At 51.4% G+C, this 16,252-nt stretch overlaps 3 protein-coding genes and 1 pseudogene across 3 annotated transcripts; 2 read left to right on the plus strand and 2 right to left on the minus strand.

Annotated features, from left to right (window-relative positions):
- Nucleotides 1–3,083: 3,083 nt before the first annotated feature.
- On the plus strand, nt 3,084–4,634 carry SAPIO_CDS4527 (annotated as a pseudogene; the record flags this gene model as incomplete).
- Nucleotides 4,635–4,867: 233 nt separating this feature from the next.
- Nucleotides 4,868–6,830, minus strand: SAPIO_CDS4528 (Uncharacterized protein; the record flags this gene model as incomplete). Its single annotated transcript, XM_016787054.1, has 2 exons — nt 4,868–6,495; nt 6,572–6,830. The coding sequence occupies 2 exons, from the start codon at nt 6,828–6,830 to the stop codon at nt 4,868–4,870; spliced, it is 1,887 nt and encodes a 628-aa protein (XP_016643399.1).
- Nucleotides 6,831–7,484: 654 nt separating this feature from the next.
- On the plus strand, nt 7,485–11,223 carry SAPIO_CDS4529 (DNA repair protein; the record flags this gene model as incomplete). The annotated part of the gene is made up of 4 exons (XM_016787055.1): nt 7,485–7,586; nt 7,658–10,930; nt 11,005–11,105; nt 11,172–11,223. The coding sequence occupies 4 exons, from the start codon at nt 7,485–7,487 to the stop codon at nt 11,221–11,223; spliced, it is 3,528 nt and encodes a 1,175-aa protein (XP_016643400.1).
- Nucleotides 11,224–11,536: 313 nt separating this feature from the next.
- SAPIO_CDS4530 (uncharacterized protein) lies at nt 11,537–12,380 on the minus strand (the record flags this gene model as incomplete). Its single annotated transcript, XM_016787056.1, has 2 exons — nt 11,537–11,869; nt 11,946–12,380. 2 exons carry the CDS (start codon nt 12,378–12,380, stop codon nt 11,537–11,539), a joined length of 768 nt encoding a protein of 255 aa, XP_016643401.1.
- Between the last annotated feature and the right edge of the window lie 3,872 nt (nt 12,381–16,252).

Here is a 16,252-nt window from a genome sequence, read left to right on the forward strand (position 1 = left end):
CAAGTACCAAAGTACCTCATCCACTCGTTCGTCTCTTGGACTTTGGACAAAGCACCAAGACAGACTGCCCCAATTCAGACTTGGCCCGGGGCGTGCACATCCTCCACAATCCACATTGATCCTCGACCACTCGCTTGGGGCTGCCCAATCAGGGACAAGGTGTTTCGCTTATTTGGGTATATTAGCATCTGCATCCATCCAATTATTATGTTGGCGCGATCAAGCTCTGAGCATCCAGGTCAAGCAGATGCATCGAGCTGATCGAACTTGGATATCGTCTGGTTCCTTGATACTCGGTAGACTCAATATTGACCCTTCATTCTCGCCCTCAACCAAGACTGCTGACTTTCCGAAGTACTTCGTACTCGTGCTGTACATAGTAGAGGCAACCACGAAGTACTGCAATGGCAGGTACGAAATGGTCATAGTGGGACTGAGCATTTTTCAGGGAGGCGGTCTCGGAACGATGGGACCAGGTACAGTGGTACCTCAGTACCTCAGCACCTTAGGACTGCGGCTGAATCCCGTCCTTGGAACGCAGTCGCGGAATATTCCATCCTTCTCGCAACGTGAGAAGGTCTAATTCCACGACACGTAACATGGTACAATCCATCAATCTTGCTCAGACTACGAAGTACTACTTCCGCACTTTCGGCTTGCACCTGTTCTCCGCTCACCTTGGAAAAGACATTAATTAATAGATTAGTTTACTTCGTCCGAAGTTCTTGGACATTGTTCCGCACCCTGCTACTCTTACTGGCAGGTTCGCCGAGCCAGGTCTCTCGTTCTCATCTCTGCCCTTTCCGAATTCGTTAGATTACGAAGTATTATTCCTTCGTATGGCAACAGCCTCTAGGGCGAACTATCTTCACCTCGGTGCAGCTTGGGTACTCCGTACGATGTACAGACCCCTTGTACACTACTCCGTACTTTGTTCGAAGGTGTGATCGTCCAGAAAGGGATTGGAAGCTCCCACGGAATCCTTGCCGAAGCATGTTCAATGTTCACAATTAAGCAACCCATCTCCTATCTCCTTGGCAGGCGGAAACATTTTGCTTGGTTCCACCCACCCCACCATTCCGCTCAACCCCGATCTTGAGAATCAACATTGAACCTCATCGACTTCTCACTCCTTCTCGTACACGAACCCCATGTCTCCCCAGTATAATGGACACACGGCACTGGGCTACATCGACTTTCGTATCCTTCTATATCGGCTTTAGCTACAAAGGTGGCCTTGAGTCTTCTTCCGCACTTAATCCAGCCCATTTCTTCGTACGATAAACCCTGTTAAGTCTCTCAGAGTCTTTGAAAGTAATCTGTTGCGGGTAATTGGTTGCGTGTACATCCGAGGCCTTCATCTGCCCCTGGACTTGGGCTGGTCTGGTCTGGTCTCATGTAGTGTCCTTCGCGCAAGGACACTATTCGTGCACTAAGAGAGAAAGAGAGAGCCTCTCCATCTTGGTGGATACAAACTCGTTGCCCGACTACTTTTTGATCAATGCTTCATTACACTACACGTGGTGTACTGAGGTACTATAGTACTATAGTAGTGTGCTCTTAAGCTCATCCATCAATGATCAATTGATGCCTCATCCTCCGTGGTAGTAGAGTATGCCTGGTACGGAGGTACTTGACTCTGTCCATGCTGCCCTTGAGCCAAGTCTTGCCATGCCATTTGATCTCGGCACTTTGGCGAGGCGCTACCCTAGCAATAACACACTCGTCGCTTGTTCCCTCGAGGCTCTTTGCTCAATTCGCTCCCGTTTTCCCAAATCAACCAATACCCTACCTCATATGTTTCCGCCCCCAAACTGCCAATACTTCAATGCTTCATCCTGCCACCTAAAAGAGTGGTCTTTCAGCACAAACCAAGTCCTCTAGTTCCGCCAGTCTCGCTTTTCAACCTCTTAGACCTGCTGTCTGGTCCGTTCCGAACAGCTTCTTACCTACGATACCTCGACCAAGGCATGAATTAAGCGACAGTCCCATCCCTAACCGATAATGTGTGTCACGCTTGGCCGATACAACGACCCCACGCCGTTTGGTTTGACAGGAACTTTTGCCGTCACCGCTGCTGTCTCGAGGAATTGCTCACCTCGGCAGGCGGTTGGGATTACCAGAGTTTCCTTACCATCGGTCCCCGGCTGGCTTATCTTGCAAAGTTCCTACCCACTTGAACGGCGATGCGAGCCTAAACTTCCCAATATAGTTCACCGTTTGTTTCTTCCTGCCCTCGAGGTCCATCCTTGCATCTCTTCCTGCATAATGCCATGCGCCTAGCGGCATGTGGCTCTTCATATCCGGACAAAGATTTGATTTGATTACACTTCTGGCCCGCCTTGGACAACTCGAACCTTTTAGCACGGTTCCATGAAGAGAGGGCTTTCTGAATTATATCTAAATCAAAATTTATCACCATCCCAAACCCAGGAGCAGTCTGCTCTGTGTCGTCTTCATCCTTCTCATCCTTCTCACCTATTCTCGAGTCCATGCGAACCTCCACCGTCATCACCACGCGCCCTCTCCCGCAAAGACGGCCGACTCCTTGGGCAGATCTGCCCTTAGAGGCTGACAAGTTTCAGCATTGTGTTTAGGCCTCATTCCTTCAGTATCGATCCCGGACTTACAGCGCTTTCGTCCAACACGCGCCGTTCGCAGCTTGATTCCCTCTTAACGAAAGGTGACCTGTCTTGGGGCCAACTGTCTGTTTATCACCAGAGTCTACTCATCTCTGATCCTTTTCACGTACATAACCCAAAATTGTTTGTTTATTAAACATAGACTTCTATTCTTCTATTCCCATATCAAACCCTATACACCAATGCCGATCTCCTCACCCTTTCAATTGAGAAATCCATTACCCTTTCACTGAGCCACCGACAACACTGCGCCTTCGCCCTCGCGCAGCTTCAAAGGCGGCTCCCTCCTAGATTCGCGGCATCTCTTCGCTCATCCCAAACTGTCAGTGCTGCCTTTGCACTTTACGACATCCGACCAACCACAAGTCAACACATCGAATTACCTTCCCCAGTTCGCCGGCAGTCCTTTCGAGAATGTGCCTTCCTGCTGATGACAGAAGCATGTCCGTAACTACTATGATAGCCAGCGCTGTTCCCTCCGCTGCAACCGTGGAAAGAATTCGTCCCATCCTGTCACCGGGCACCCAGAGGCGATATGAGGCCACACTGTCCGATGGATCTACTCTCATCTTAAGCTTGCCTCCTCCTCCGATGGCCAGGCTTTTGCGTTCTGAACGGGGTTCTATAAGTTCCGAGGCTGCGGTTCTTGCTTGGATCGCCAACCTCGGTTCATCGATGACGACGGTACGGCCCGGCGTTGACGTGAAAGAGGCAGTAGAGAAAGCAGTGGACGGAGAGAGCGAGGGTGAGGAGGAGGACAAGGGTGAGACGGTGCCTGTAAAAGCAAAGCCGTTAACCCAGGCGACGCAGAGTGGCACAACCGGAGGCCAGGATCTAGACTTTGTCCAGTCTTTAACCTCCACCACACACACACCCATACCGGTCTTGCTTGCCCACTCCCCAGCATACACGTTATCAGAACCCGAATTCAACGTCGTGAAGCCTACCTCCGGATCTCACATAGCTGCCCTAAGACCACCCCTTACTCCAACAGAGCGGAAATCCGTCGACTTCCAACGCGGTCACCTCCTCCGGCGACTGTCTAAGATCCGGTCCACCTCTGGGAGGTTCGGGCCTGCCCTGGGGGTGCTAGGGAGAATGCAAACACCAGATAAGAGAATTGGAAATGGGAAGATATGCGAGGCTAGGGGGTCGAGTACTTGGGTTACTGCGTTTGCAAGTCTCCTGGAAGGTGTCCTGAGGGATGGCGAGGATATGCATATCACTCTCCCTTATTCTACGATAAGACAACAATTCTGGAAGTTGGAACACCTGCTTGAGGCTATCACGATACCGGCTTTAGTTGTGGTCGGTGCGGCTGATGACGAGAGTACTTTGGTCATACGGAGACCCAAATCCACCAGGGCCAAAAGCAAGGAGAGCCCGGAGGAATCGAATGGAGAGGAACAGAGAGGCGAACAGATAAAAGGAATTGAGAAGAAGAACAACGAGGAGGACAAGGTAATAAAGGGGGAGAAGGAAGACGAGGAGGACAAGGGCGAAGAGGTACGGAAATTACGCGCGAAAACTCCTGTCATCTCTTTCGGTGATGACGGCGAAGACATCCTTGTTACCGGATTCCGGGACTGGAGTAATTGCGTCTTCGGGGATCCTTTGCTGGCCAAGGCCTTTCACAAGGACCCATCCGAAAGTTTCTGGAAAGGGTTCAAGAGCGCATTGGAGGACGAGCCAGACCACTCCGAGGCCATCCAAGATGAGAAGAACGCGAAGACTCGCATGCTCCTCTACGAGTGCTATCATACCATTACACGAGTCGTGAGAGAGTTTTATCGGCCGAGCAAGGGTAGCAGCAAGCGGGAGCTGGAAGCGAGGAAGGCGCTTAACATCATCTTGGAGAAGTTGAATTCGGTGGCCGAGCCCTCAAGCGCAAGGCGGAGGCGGCCGAGTGGAGAGGTGTCACCGGCGAAACGATACAAGGCTGACGACGAGGAGGAGGATGTACATAAGGGTTCCGATAGTAACGCTTCTTAAAAAAAAAAAAAAAAAAAAAAAAAAAAAAAAAACGCCTCTGTTATCTGAGCATGAGGAGGCGAGGCTTACACATGGGCGCGAGGGGGACAAAAAAAGGGGTCATGCAGATAAACTGTCGGAGTTTGGGCTTCCTGGATATAAACATGTTGGGACGATTCGGTACTATAGACTATGGCGTTGGGCGTCACAATCTACTCTGCATTGGCGGATCTGGTCTAAATAGAGTATGTTATTTAGGAGCCACTTTGATGCTTCCCTTGATTCGTCGGATACCCTTCCCCATCACTTGTGCTATCATCTTCCTCGTCTCGGGGTAGCTGAATTCCCATCATCCCCAGGATGTTGCTCACTGGACCCGCAGTCCCTGCCTGTCCTTTGAAGCTTTCTAAAATATTTTTGGCTAGATTGTAGTCCACGTTTATCTCTTCATCGTCACCACTCTCCTCGACAGAGCCTTCGCGATCATCGCTATCCTTCTTGCCCTTAAGGACTGCACGTTTCTTTGGAGCTAGGTCTAGTGAGAGAGCTCCATGTTCCTTTAGCTCGGCCTCCATGCCTTCCGTCAGTTTTTGAATCTCCTCCATGTCGAAGTTGTCACCGCCAGCTTCTGTAGGTTGGGGTTGGACCGATTTGCCCTTTACCGCCTCGGAAGATAGGCCCATCACCTCCTTCATCAAGCGGGTAAACTCTTTTTCGTCTAGGCTTACGTCTCGATCCTCCTCTTCACTCACTATTTCGCCTTCGCCATCCTCTTCAGAACTTGACTCCTCCTCATCAAATTCTGCTCCCTCCACGCCCGCGGCTTCGTCATTCAAAAAGTCTTCAAATCGTGATACGATCTTCCGTAGATCGTCTTGCGCGTTTAGATCGCCAAAGCCTCGTTTAGAGGTTGATCCTTGGTCGGCTCCCCGACTTCCCCCGAGCTCCTTCTCCAATTCTCCGAAATCCACATCCATCCAGCTATCGTCGTCATCCCTATCAACGTCTTTCCATGACTTGATTTCTTCGTCCGTCGGAAGGGACTCGGGCCCATCTTCTTCGACATCCTGGAGAAGGAGAGACACTTCCCTGACCACCCGACTATTGCTTTTGCTAGCTTTATTCACCATCAGCTCGAAGCCGCAGGTCAGCTTCATACCTATCTCAGCTTGGAGACGTAACTTGGAGTCGGCAGCTGTGACTCGTGCCGCGGGCGATTTTCCAATAGCCCTCTCCAAGACGGCCTTCCATCGAGGCGGTGGTTCAAATCGCTGAGAGTATAGTTGAGCATAGAGAACTCTGGTGAAGCGGACACTAACGGTAACAAAATCTTCTGGTGGAAAGTGTAGAGAGCTAGAATCTAACATGATGCTCTTCAAGCCCACCGCATCGCGAAGATAGAATTTCTCCACAGCGGGGGCGACTGCTTTGGGTTGCTCATGCAACAGATATGCTAGCTTTCTTGGGATCCTTACTCTAGCATGGTGAAGAGAAAGGGTAATGTAGCGGGGGTACTTTTCTAGTCGGTAGAAGGCCTCTTTCTCTACTCGAGGCGAATGGAAAAGGGAATCCGGGTTGGCCTTTATGTTCGTAAGAGCATCAGAAAGGGTCAACGGCCCTGGAATGTAAGAGGCGCTTTTGTCCGGAGGAATGATGTATAGCCTTCCGTTATGGATCCACGATCTGTTCTGATCCATGGTAGGACTTAGCCATTTTGGCGTCACATTGGCGGCTTCTACTAGGAGAAATTCCCCATCCGCATCCCACACACGGATCCATGCCTGAGGGTACAGCTTGGAGATTTCTCGGAGGATATAGACGACCAACCATTCATCTTCAACAGAATCTCCGTAGTCGGAAACACCGTGTAGATATATTAGACCTGTCCTTTCTTATTAGCTGGTAATGATTTTGCGAAGAGTTTTTCGAAATATCATCAAGAGGCAGGATAAACATACCGGCGTCATGTTTTATACTGAGTGTGAATTCTTCCCTTTGCCAGATAAAATCCTTTGTTAGTTTTGCCGATAACTCAAGCGCAGCCTTCCTAATGGTTTCGAGCGTGGCGAGGTGCTTTCGTGCGCCTCCTCCGTTTGGATATTCTGTCAAGAGGAAGAGTGCGTATTCAACGCAGTTTTCGGCCAGCTGTATATCTAGCCCTCCGTACTGCTCTTTAAGCTCTTCCCAGGTTTTCGGTCTCCTCACTGATTCCTCCATTTTGCCCTGGGGTATCCGAGACTCCGAGAGCAAGGGTGTTAGATGCCAAGACAGCAGAGTATGACTTCATTGTGTGCCTGTGTACTTCGTATCCGTCTCCCACCTGAATGTAAGTCTCAGGCGCACGCAGCTGTCGACACACTCGACATTCGAGGACTAGCGACAATAGGTGCCGCTGGAATTACGTAAGAACATCCTCGACTAAGCAACTCGGGCACACACTGTAAAGAGCAACCCGTAATGCTTCCAGGCACCACCCCACTATTTGATCCACGATGCCACTTAACAAGCAGTGTCTGCCACTAAATACTGGCGGGAGGAACGCGTCGTGGAAGATCGCGACGTGAAATATTTCACGTTAGTAGAGCAGCAACACTTACCATCAACGTCACTGCTCTAGGCGCCACTCCAATTTACCCACATTCCGGTCTTTACGCAGCCTTTGTCCCGAATTGTTTTTTTTCCCAATCAGTTTCGCTTCAGCCATCTCTTCCTGGAGTTCTGTTCCCTTGAGAGTACCAGTGGTCTCGGCTTACCTTCATGCGCCACGCGCGGCAGGCTTATCAACTCTGCTTCAGAGTGGTCGATGACCTCAAGTGGTACAACCCCGCCACCAGCCAACATTTTCTCTCTTGAAGTTGACCAGAAATAATAATGGCCCCCGAAAAGCGTTCGAGACGGGTTGTCGAGGAGGATGGTGATGAGGAGGTTGTGGGTGTCGTGCAAGCGAGCTCCAACTTTCGGCAAGGCTCAGGCGTGAGTTGTGGTGTCCCCGGGCGCCGGATATTCTGGGAAGGGGAGCCCTATCTGACCTAGACTTCATATAGCGCAAACGTGTTCGTGTGTCGGATGTTGTCGACGAGCGACGAGCCTCGACGAGCTCACCAAATTCGGAAGATGACGAGTCAAACGAGTCAGACCATGCCCGAGCCTCAGCGCGACAGGCCAGCCCTGATGCTCCCGATTCGCCACCGCGTACTCAATATGAGATATATCGCGACCAGGATTATAGCCACCTTCAGCATGAGGCTGAGGACGACATGCGAGCGACACAGAAGGTACTCAGTAGTGCCAGAGCGGGTGCCCGAACGGACAACCGAGCAGCGGCCAATGGCATTATCGAGACCGTAACGTGCATCAACTTTATGTGCCACACCCGCTTACATGTTGAATTGGGCCCGCTGCTCAACTTCATTGTTGGCGAGAATGGTAGTGGTAAAAGTGCGGTGCTCACTGCCATTACCCTGTGCCTTGGTGCCAAGGCTAGCTCGACAAATCGTGGAGGCAGTTTGAGGACTTTCATAAAAGAAGGCCAAGAGCAATCGAGTATTCAGGTGAAGCTAAAGAACCAAGGCGAAGGCGCATATCAACCAGAACAATACGGGGAGTCTATAATTGTCGAGCGCTATTTCTCGAAGAACGGAACGAGTGGCTTCAAGCTCAAGAGTGCTCTTGGGCGACTCATATCCACCAAGAGACGAGATGTTGATGAACTAGTCGAATACTTCTGCCTCCAGATGGACAATCCTCTCAATGTCCTGTCACAGGACAACGCCCGGCAATTCCTTAATGCATCGTCACCAGCCTTGAAGTACAAGTTCTTCGTGCAAGGCGTACAGCTTGAGGCTCTTGACAACGATTACAAACTTGTGATGCAGACTGCGGATAATATCGAGGCGAAATTGGAATCAGCCGCCGAATACGTCAAGCGACTCGAGAGAGAACACCGTGATGCAAAGCGAGACCTCGACACGCTGAAGAAAAATGAAGCTCTGCGGGAGAAGCGCCGGCTTTATCGCAATCAGCTGATTTGGGCCCAGGTCGTTGAGCAGGAGAGGATGCTGAAGAAGGCGGATGACGACATTGCTAACGCCGACGAACGCATGAATCGCGCAGAGAGGAAAATCCAGGAACGAACACAGGTTCTTGAGCTTGCTGACGAGTCACTACGGCAGGCGGAGGAGAATGTCCAAGCCATGACGGGGGAGGCCGAAGCTCTGGAAGCGGAAGAGAAGAGTGCCAAGGACGCGTTCTTGGCTGCGAAGGCAGAACTGTCTACCCTCCACAACGAGGAGCGGACGGCTAGGGATCGACTCAAGAACGCCAAGGAAGATGTCAAGTCTCTCCAGCGTCGAATCGAAGAAGAAGAGCGACGACTAACAGAGGCTACTGGCGATGGCCGGGCCATCAAAGAGGCCGAGCTCAAGGCTGCCAACGAAGAGGTCGAGCGATTGAGCGCCGCAATTAGTCAGTCTGAGCGTGCCTATCCGGATATTCAGCGCCGACTAGACGAAGCCAAGCGGGCCACTTATGGTCTGAAGGAGGAAATGAATGAGAAGAAAGCTGACATTCGCGGGGTGGAGAAACGGATCCATGACTTACAGCAGAACCGCGGTTCTGATTTTGGTGGCTTCGACCCTAATATTCAGAGGCTACTGAAGATGATTGATGAAGATCGTGGATTCGAGAATAAGCCTGTCGGTCCGGTGGGGCGCCATGTCCGACTTCTGAAGCCGGAATGGTCTAGTATTATCGAGAGACTACTTGGCGCTACACCAAGTGCTTTCATTGTTGTGGGTCAGCGTGATGCCGTTCGTTTGCGCAATCTCATGCGACGTGCCGGCGTCCGAAATACACCGGTCTTGATCTCGAACGGTCGAAAGCTCGACCTAGCTGGTAAAGAGCCGGACCCACGTTACGACACGATCCTCCGTGTTCTCCAGTTCGAGAACGATCTGATCAGGGATCAGCTTATTATTCATCACAAGATAGAGCAGGCCCTGCTAATAGGCTCCCGGACTGATGCCGAGAAAGTCATCTTCAACGACCGCCCGCGAAATGCCGCCTTTGGACTGTGCCATCATGACAGGAAGAAGGGCGAAGGTATCTCATTAGTTCTTAATAGCCGTGGAGACCAAAGCCTTGATCCGGTGCGGCCCTACACCGGTGCCCCAAGGCTGCGCTCTGATGTGGAGGCTCAAATTCGTCATCAACAGGACATTCTCACTCATCTTCGTGGCCAGTTGCGGGAAATCCAGGACCGAGCTCAGGATGCGCAGACAAGGGTGAATGACTTCCAGGGCGCCATAAGAGCAGAGTCCGCTAAACGCCAGCAACTCGAAAAGGACAAACGCATTGCCCAGGCAAACGCCGACAACTTGGAGGCCGAACTTGACCGGTTCGAAGGCGGGGATATTGAACTGACCAACCTCAAAGAATCGCTCGAGCAAGCGGAAGCTAGGGCCAAGCACGAGGGAGAGCAGTTTGGCGACATGGTTGTCAAGAAGCCTGAATTGAACCAGATGTGCGAAAGGCTGCACCGCGCCATGAAGGACGAAAGCGCAAGGGTCGCCCAGTTTAAAAAGCGACTCGATGAAGCGGTCCGAAAAGCGGAAAATAAGGCCGACTCTCGAAGGCTCGCACTATCGGCAAAGAATGAGGCTTTTGAGGAGCGAGATCAAGCTCGATTGGTTAGGGAGAGGGCTGTGGCCGATAGAGACCGGCAGCAGGCGACTGTCACAGCTCTGGAGCAGCAAGCCCAGGAAACCGTAGGAGAGCGCGTCTACATTGCCGACGACGCCACTCACAAGAGCATCGAAGCAAAGTATAAGGCGCTCATGGCGCAGCTGGAGAAGCTTGAAAGGCGCCTCGGCGCGTCGGAGCAGGAGATTACGGAACGAGCAGAGAGGGCACAGCTGGCCTACGACAAGGCTAAACGAGAGCACGAAAGCCAGCTTCAACTGCAGCAAGAGCTTAAGCAAGCTTTGGCCGATCGGCTGAAGAGGTGGAGGTCTTTCCAAAGATTCCTGTCGGCTCGCACGAGGGTGAACTTCAATTATCTACTAAGCGAGCGTGGATTCCGTGGCAGGATGTTCATCGACCACCGAAGCAGAATGCTTGCTTTGCAGGTTGAACCTGATGAAACCCGTAAGGTGGGCGGTGGTCGAGAAACCAAGACGCTGTCCGGCGGGGAGAAGTCATTCGCGTCTATTTGCATGCTTCTTGCTATTTGGGAGGCGATGGGTTCATCCATCAGATGTCTCGACGAATTCGATGTGTTCATGGATAACATCAATCGAGCTATAAGCACCAACATGCTGGTAAGAAAGAAATGCGCCCTGTGAGCCCTGCTGCAGCTTTGCATTCCACCCAGCTAACGACTCTATCCCACTAGATAACGGCAGCCCGTCGGTCAGTATCGAGACAGTATATACTCATCACCCCCAATGCGATCGAAGGGCGTGCAAGTTTGTCCAAGGATGTGAAGATTATCCGGTATGGCGGGCCCTCTATCATCATCTTCCACAATAACGATGTTTCTTCGTACTGACCACCAAGTAGGCTTTCGGACCCGCGTCAGCGAACCATTCCTGACATGCAGAGGGGCAATTAGAGTGGAGATGCTGGTGCACTGGTTGATCAAGCAGTCATCTTCTAGCGGCGCACGGCGTTCTAGGTCTCTCTTATTGGGAAGCAGTGGAGTTCCGGGGAATCACGACTTGTCTTTCTTAGATGGGAACGAATGACCACGGTGGTTCTAGAAAGTAGGCAATGTTGTTATACATGTTCTATTACACAAAGATATTCTTAAGCGAATAAGTCTCTAAGTCTCTATTGTACACGGAGGAGGGAAATGTAGTGTAGGAAATGCGGCAGGCTCGTTGCGAAACCACGAGCTAGAGCTGCTTCTCGTCCTCGGTTTATCCTCAGATTCGTACGCCCTTGCTCCTTAGTACGTTGAGGCCGGCATTGGCAGTAAAGCCGACCCATTCGCCGACGGCTCCTAGCACGCCACTTGCTTTGTTTGACTCGTCAAGACGTCTCTGGAGGAAGGCTCTCGTTTCTTCGAAGTCATGGGACTTGTCGGTGGTCATGAAGAGCTCACTGGACGCGTAAATCATCGACAGAGAGGCGCGTTTGGTGTACCATGTCGGGTCGACGGCCTTGTCGCCGGCGAGGAACCAGATCTCATCGGCGAGCGAGGAGAGCTCCTTTAACGAGGCGGGGACATAGCTGGGCTGTGCCATTATCGCCAGGGCCTAGATGGGACGGTTAGCTGAGGAGTTCATCGAGGGGCTCTGAGATGCTCAGGGTCCTTCCCCATTTCCAACCTACCTCCTGCCACTTGTGTATCACTTCTCGGTTTCCTAGCAGCCTCTCCCAGGTCAACCTTTCCACCTTATCAAGGACTCCGACACCTTGGCCACCCTCCCCCGCAAATATCTCTCCGGACCTAGCAGCAAGGCCTTCCCTCCTCGTTACCAGGTGGTACCGGATAAGGGAAAACGGCCCATCCTGAAGGGCAGTCGTGCTCATGTCCAGGTACCCAGCGTCTCGGGCGCCGCGGCTCAGGGCCGCCTGGGAGAATCCTAGATCGGGAACATGCTTATACGCAGCGTCGAGGATGGCAGTCTCGGTTTCGTTGAAAGAGGATTGCGTTGACGGGTGATCGTAGCTGTGGTAAGGTTTGGCGAGGATAGGACGGGCGACGAGAGCGGCTCGGCGCGGAAGGGCCGCGAGGGTCGCGGAGGTTCGGCGGAGGGCTTGCATGGGGACGGCGATGCGGAAGGTAGGTCAATTGGTATGGCGGGGATGTGTGTTTCAAAGCGTCCGTTCAGACGGGGTTGATTCTGCCACTGCGTTGGTCCCTGGTTTGCATTGAGGTCTTCGATCGAATGACTGTCGGAATGTGGAATTTTCGACTTTCCCAAGGCGTGGAATATTGTGGAGCTAGCACAGGCAAGGCGGCAGATCGACCAAGTTTCAGGAGCTCGGACCATCAATGGACGTACTGAGCAGACACTGCACTTCACTCCGAAGGAACTAAACTACAGTCCGGATTCGAGCTTCAGAGCTTGAAAGTCTGCCAATGAGTTGATAACTCGCCATCTGGATCAGGCACGATAGCGAAGAGGGTTACAATCTACAACGATCAATTGATGGCTGGTAGAACTAGTTGTGCCTCTTCGATAGTTTCGTCCCATAACCAATCGATCAAATCGGACACACTGGGTCCTGTAGACCTGCTTGTCCGACGCATGCTTCGCGGCCAAAAGCAAACTGAAACCCTCTAAAAGACCCCAGACCCTTTCAACTCCACATGCGGTTCATACATTCCCTCGTCCAAGATGGCAAGATACAGGCTTCTCCCTGCTCAGTCGCTTGTTTCTTCAGCGCTATACGACTACGAAGAACATAGCGCAAAATGTCATGTCTTTCTCCATCAAATACGAGTGCTTTCATGCTTCGTCAGATCCTCCTCGTTTGAGGACATGCATGAGCGACCCAGCTGTGGAGCGGTTGGGCTGAATGAGGAGAAGGACCTCGTCGGATGCTGCTCCCGTGCATAACAATGTTACGATAGGCCGACCCATCGATAATGAACTATTTACCTACTACATCGTATTATTACTCGATCAAGATGTAGATGAGCTATCACAACCATGACCTGCAATTTTTCACGTTTTTGTCGGTTAAGAGGGTACATACATGGTCTCTCGGTTGGAAGGTTAGATGCTCGAATCGGCGCATGTTCCCTCCACCTTGCGGCACGGCTGTGCTACATCTGCAGTTGCAGGGAATAGCTTCTCACCGGTCTGCCAGTTCAGTGACAATGCAGATGCAAGAGGAGAGGGGCCTTCAAACGAACACTAACTTCGGCTACCAGTCGAAAAATCTCATGCTCCCTTCAGCTCTTAGTCTGCACGAACGGGACAGAGATGAATACTGCATAGTATAAGAGACCGTTTTAAGGCGGCGCGAACGGATTTTATCGTGAATCCGAAACTAAATAATAGATTATAGGTCTTTGGGAGGTACTGACGACACGTTCCATGATCCATGACTTCGGACTTCGTCTTCTCGGACATGAGGTATTTTAATAGTTGTTTTCCGGTCCGGGATGGCGAATGGATTCTGGAGGGATGGTGCGTTTGTGTTACCTTCTGGCTTCAGACGCAGGGCTTGCTCCTCATGGTAAGATGTGCTCTCCAGGCTCCAGCCAGCCAGCTGCAAGCACTAACGGCGTTACCTACCTACTTCGTAGTCTGACCGCCATTCAGGGCCGTTTCAATGATCAAGGGAGGGAATCCCGCCTGCTATCGAACATCGTCAGGTATTTATCTTGGAGCCGTCTAGCCAGCCTTACCAGCCATTCAACTCAGCCAAAAAAAAAAAGCATAGGATGGCTCTATCTTACGTTCTGGGATAATAACACATTCAACTTCCTTGGACATCCTGGTCCTCCTTTGAATGGTATGTTCTTTCAACGCTTCTTCGCGAGCCATCTGCCGAGTCGCTCTGGACTCCGTTTCACACTCGTCAATACACACCACTAACCTTGTATCAATGGATCTCAATGTACGTAGTATCGTGGGGCTGGGCTGCCCTTCGAGCGGATCATGTTCCCAAGTATGCGGGCACAGAAATAGCAAAAGACGCTAATGTTCATAATTGATTCCCCCTGCTTTGCAAGCATGTTCCTGGCATCTCAGTATGCAGTAGCGCACATTTTCTGGTGCTCCCTTTGGACGGGACGAGTTTCATTCAGCGCCGAGTGCAAGCAAAATGAAGCCGTTTCGGGAGCCAAAAACTGATATGTAGCAGCAGTAAGCAATCAATTAATTGCAATTGTACAATGATCTTAAAAAGAAAGGAAAGGAAACAGGGAGCGGAAGAAAGAAAGAAACAAAAACAGTGCCCTCAAAAAGATGGCAGGGGTATTCATCCTTCGTCAGACGGAGGACAGAGGTACTTGTAATATGTACGGAGGGGATGCATATCTCATCCACGCGTCAGCTTCAAGTACCAGAGAGTCGCAGGAACCAACACGAGGAGGTACTCGCTATTCTCGCTCTTCAGCAGATTCTTACCACTGGAGACGAAAGGAATTAGGCGTATATAACTTTGATCACCCTTTTTACAACTGTAGGAATCGATCTATGCGCCATGCCTTTGAATGTCGAAGGAATTGAAACCTCGGTACGAGATAACATATGATATGCCACAACAGCGCAACCTGGCACCAGACGATGAGAGGATACTTCTCACGAGCTACAAGTACCCGCCTGTAATATCAGTTGATGCGTCGTCCTTAGTTTTTCATCTCCAGTACTTCTGTATGGGGACAGTGTACATACGGAGTACCGTCGGTCATATCGTCAGATGGTGTTGAAGTTGCGGCAAGTCCAACGTTTTCAGGCCACCCACTGGAGGACTTACCGCCCTCTCATTGGCTGGATGCTGATGTCATCCTCTCGCACGTCTTATTGGATCTGGTCACATTCGATTTTCTATTGGCTCCCAGGACCTTCTTGGTCGAGTTTCTTTGTCATGACAGCTCTTTCCTTCTGGCTTCCCCCAAAGAAACCAGCGCGTACAACAATTGTATCCACCCTTCTTTGCCGCTTCGTGTTCTCGTACTCGCAGCACGCCAGGTTAAAACCGACAACCTCTTTTCTCATACCACTCCAAGTCCGAATCGCAGCTCCACAATCCACAAGGTTGGGCAAGGTGTATCGGCGTACCGTGCAGACACCTTGTTGGCTTCTTGTCCTGCCCTCGTCCAACCAAATCCCATCGATCCTGATTGTGAGTCCCATTGTTCAATCTATCACCCACCGTAGCTGCGCGTAAACCTCGACTGTGCTGGTTGTCTACGTTGTCTACCTCTCTGCCTATCCCGATACAAGCTGCAAGCTGCACTCCAAAACTCTGCCTGCTTCTGTTTTGTACAGCTCGCCTGCGCAGCCCACTTTCGAATTTGCGTCTGGACATTGCCCGCCGCGCCCCCTTCCTCATCGCTCCCCTCTCGCTAGCTCTTTTCTTTTGTACATTATTACTGACTTGATAGCACCCCGTGGTTCTGACGGCAGCCACACGTGCCCTTCTTTCGTCTCCAACCTACGGAGTAAGGACTTGGTTTCCATTGAGCCATTCTATCGAAATCGCTGCCCCAGGTTGCCGCTGTACGAGAGTACAATTCCGTCCTGTTGCTCAACGCCGAAGAGGCGCGTAGAACAGCTCATTCTCATCCCAATTCCGCAAAATTTTTGCAGCGTCGCCAGCCTCGGGTGCCCACGACCCTCTACCCTCCCCCCGAAGAAGCCCAGTCATAAACCATGGGTAAGTTATCTAAATAGCTTCTCTTTCATCATATTGGTTCCATTTCCCTTCGTCTCAGCCTCGTTCCCAAGCCTTCCCCTGGAACCGTCTGCCTCTTGAACAGACATCAAATCGGCTTCCAGCCGCGTATAAACCACCCACCTGTTGGAATGCCAGCTTTACGCGCCAAGGTTGCCCCAGTCTCGAATGCACATTCCAGTATGCTGCTGTGTGCTGCTATGTGACGGACAGGGTGACGTGTTACCTGATACTGCTTCCTCCCAATACATGTAACTTTCCCCTTCCCACAGGGTCCCCAA

Source organism: Scedosporium apiospermum (genome assembly GCF_000732125.1).
Source record: "Scedosporium apiospermum strain IHEM 14462 chromosome Unknown SEQ_SAPIO_0092, whole genome shotgun sequence".
Lineage (NCBI taxonomy): Eukaryota > Fungi > Ascomycota > Sordariomycetes > Microascales > Microascaceae > Scedosporium > Scedosporium apiospermum.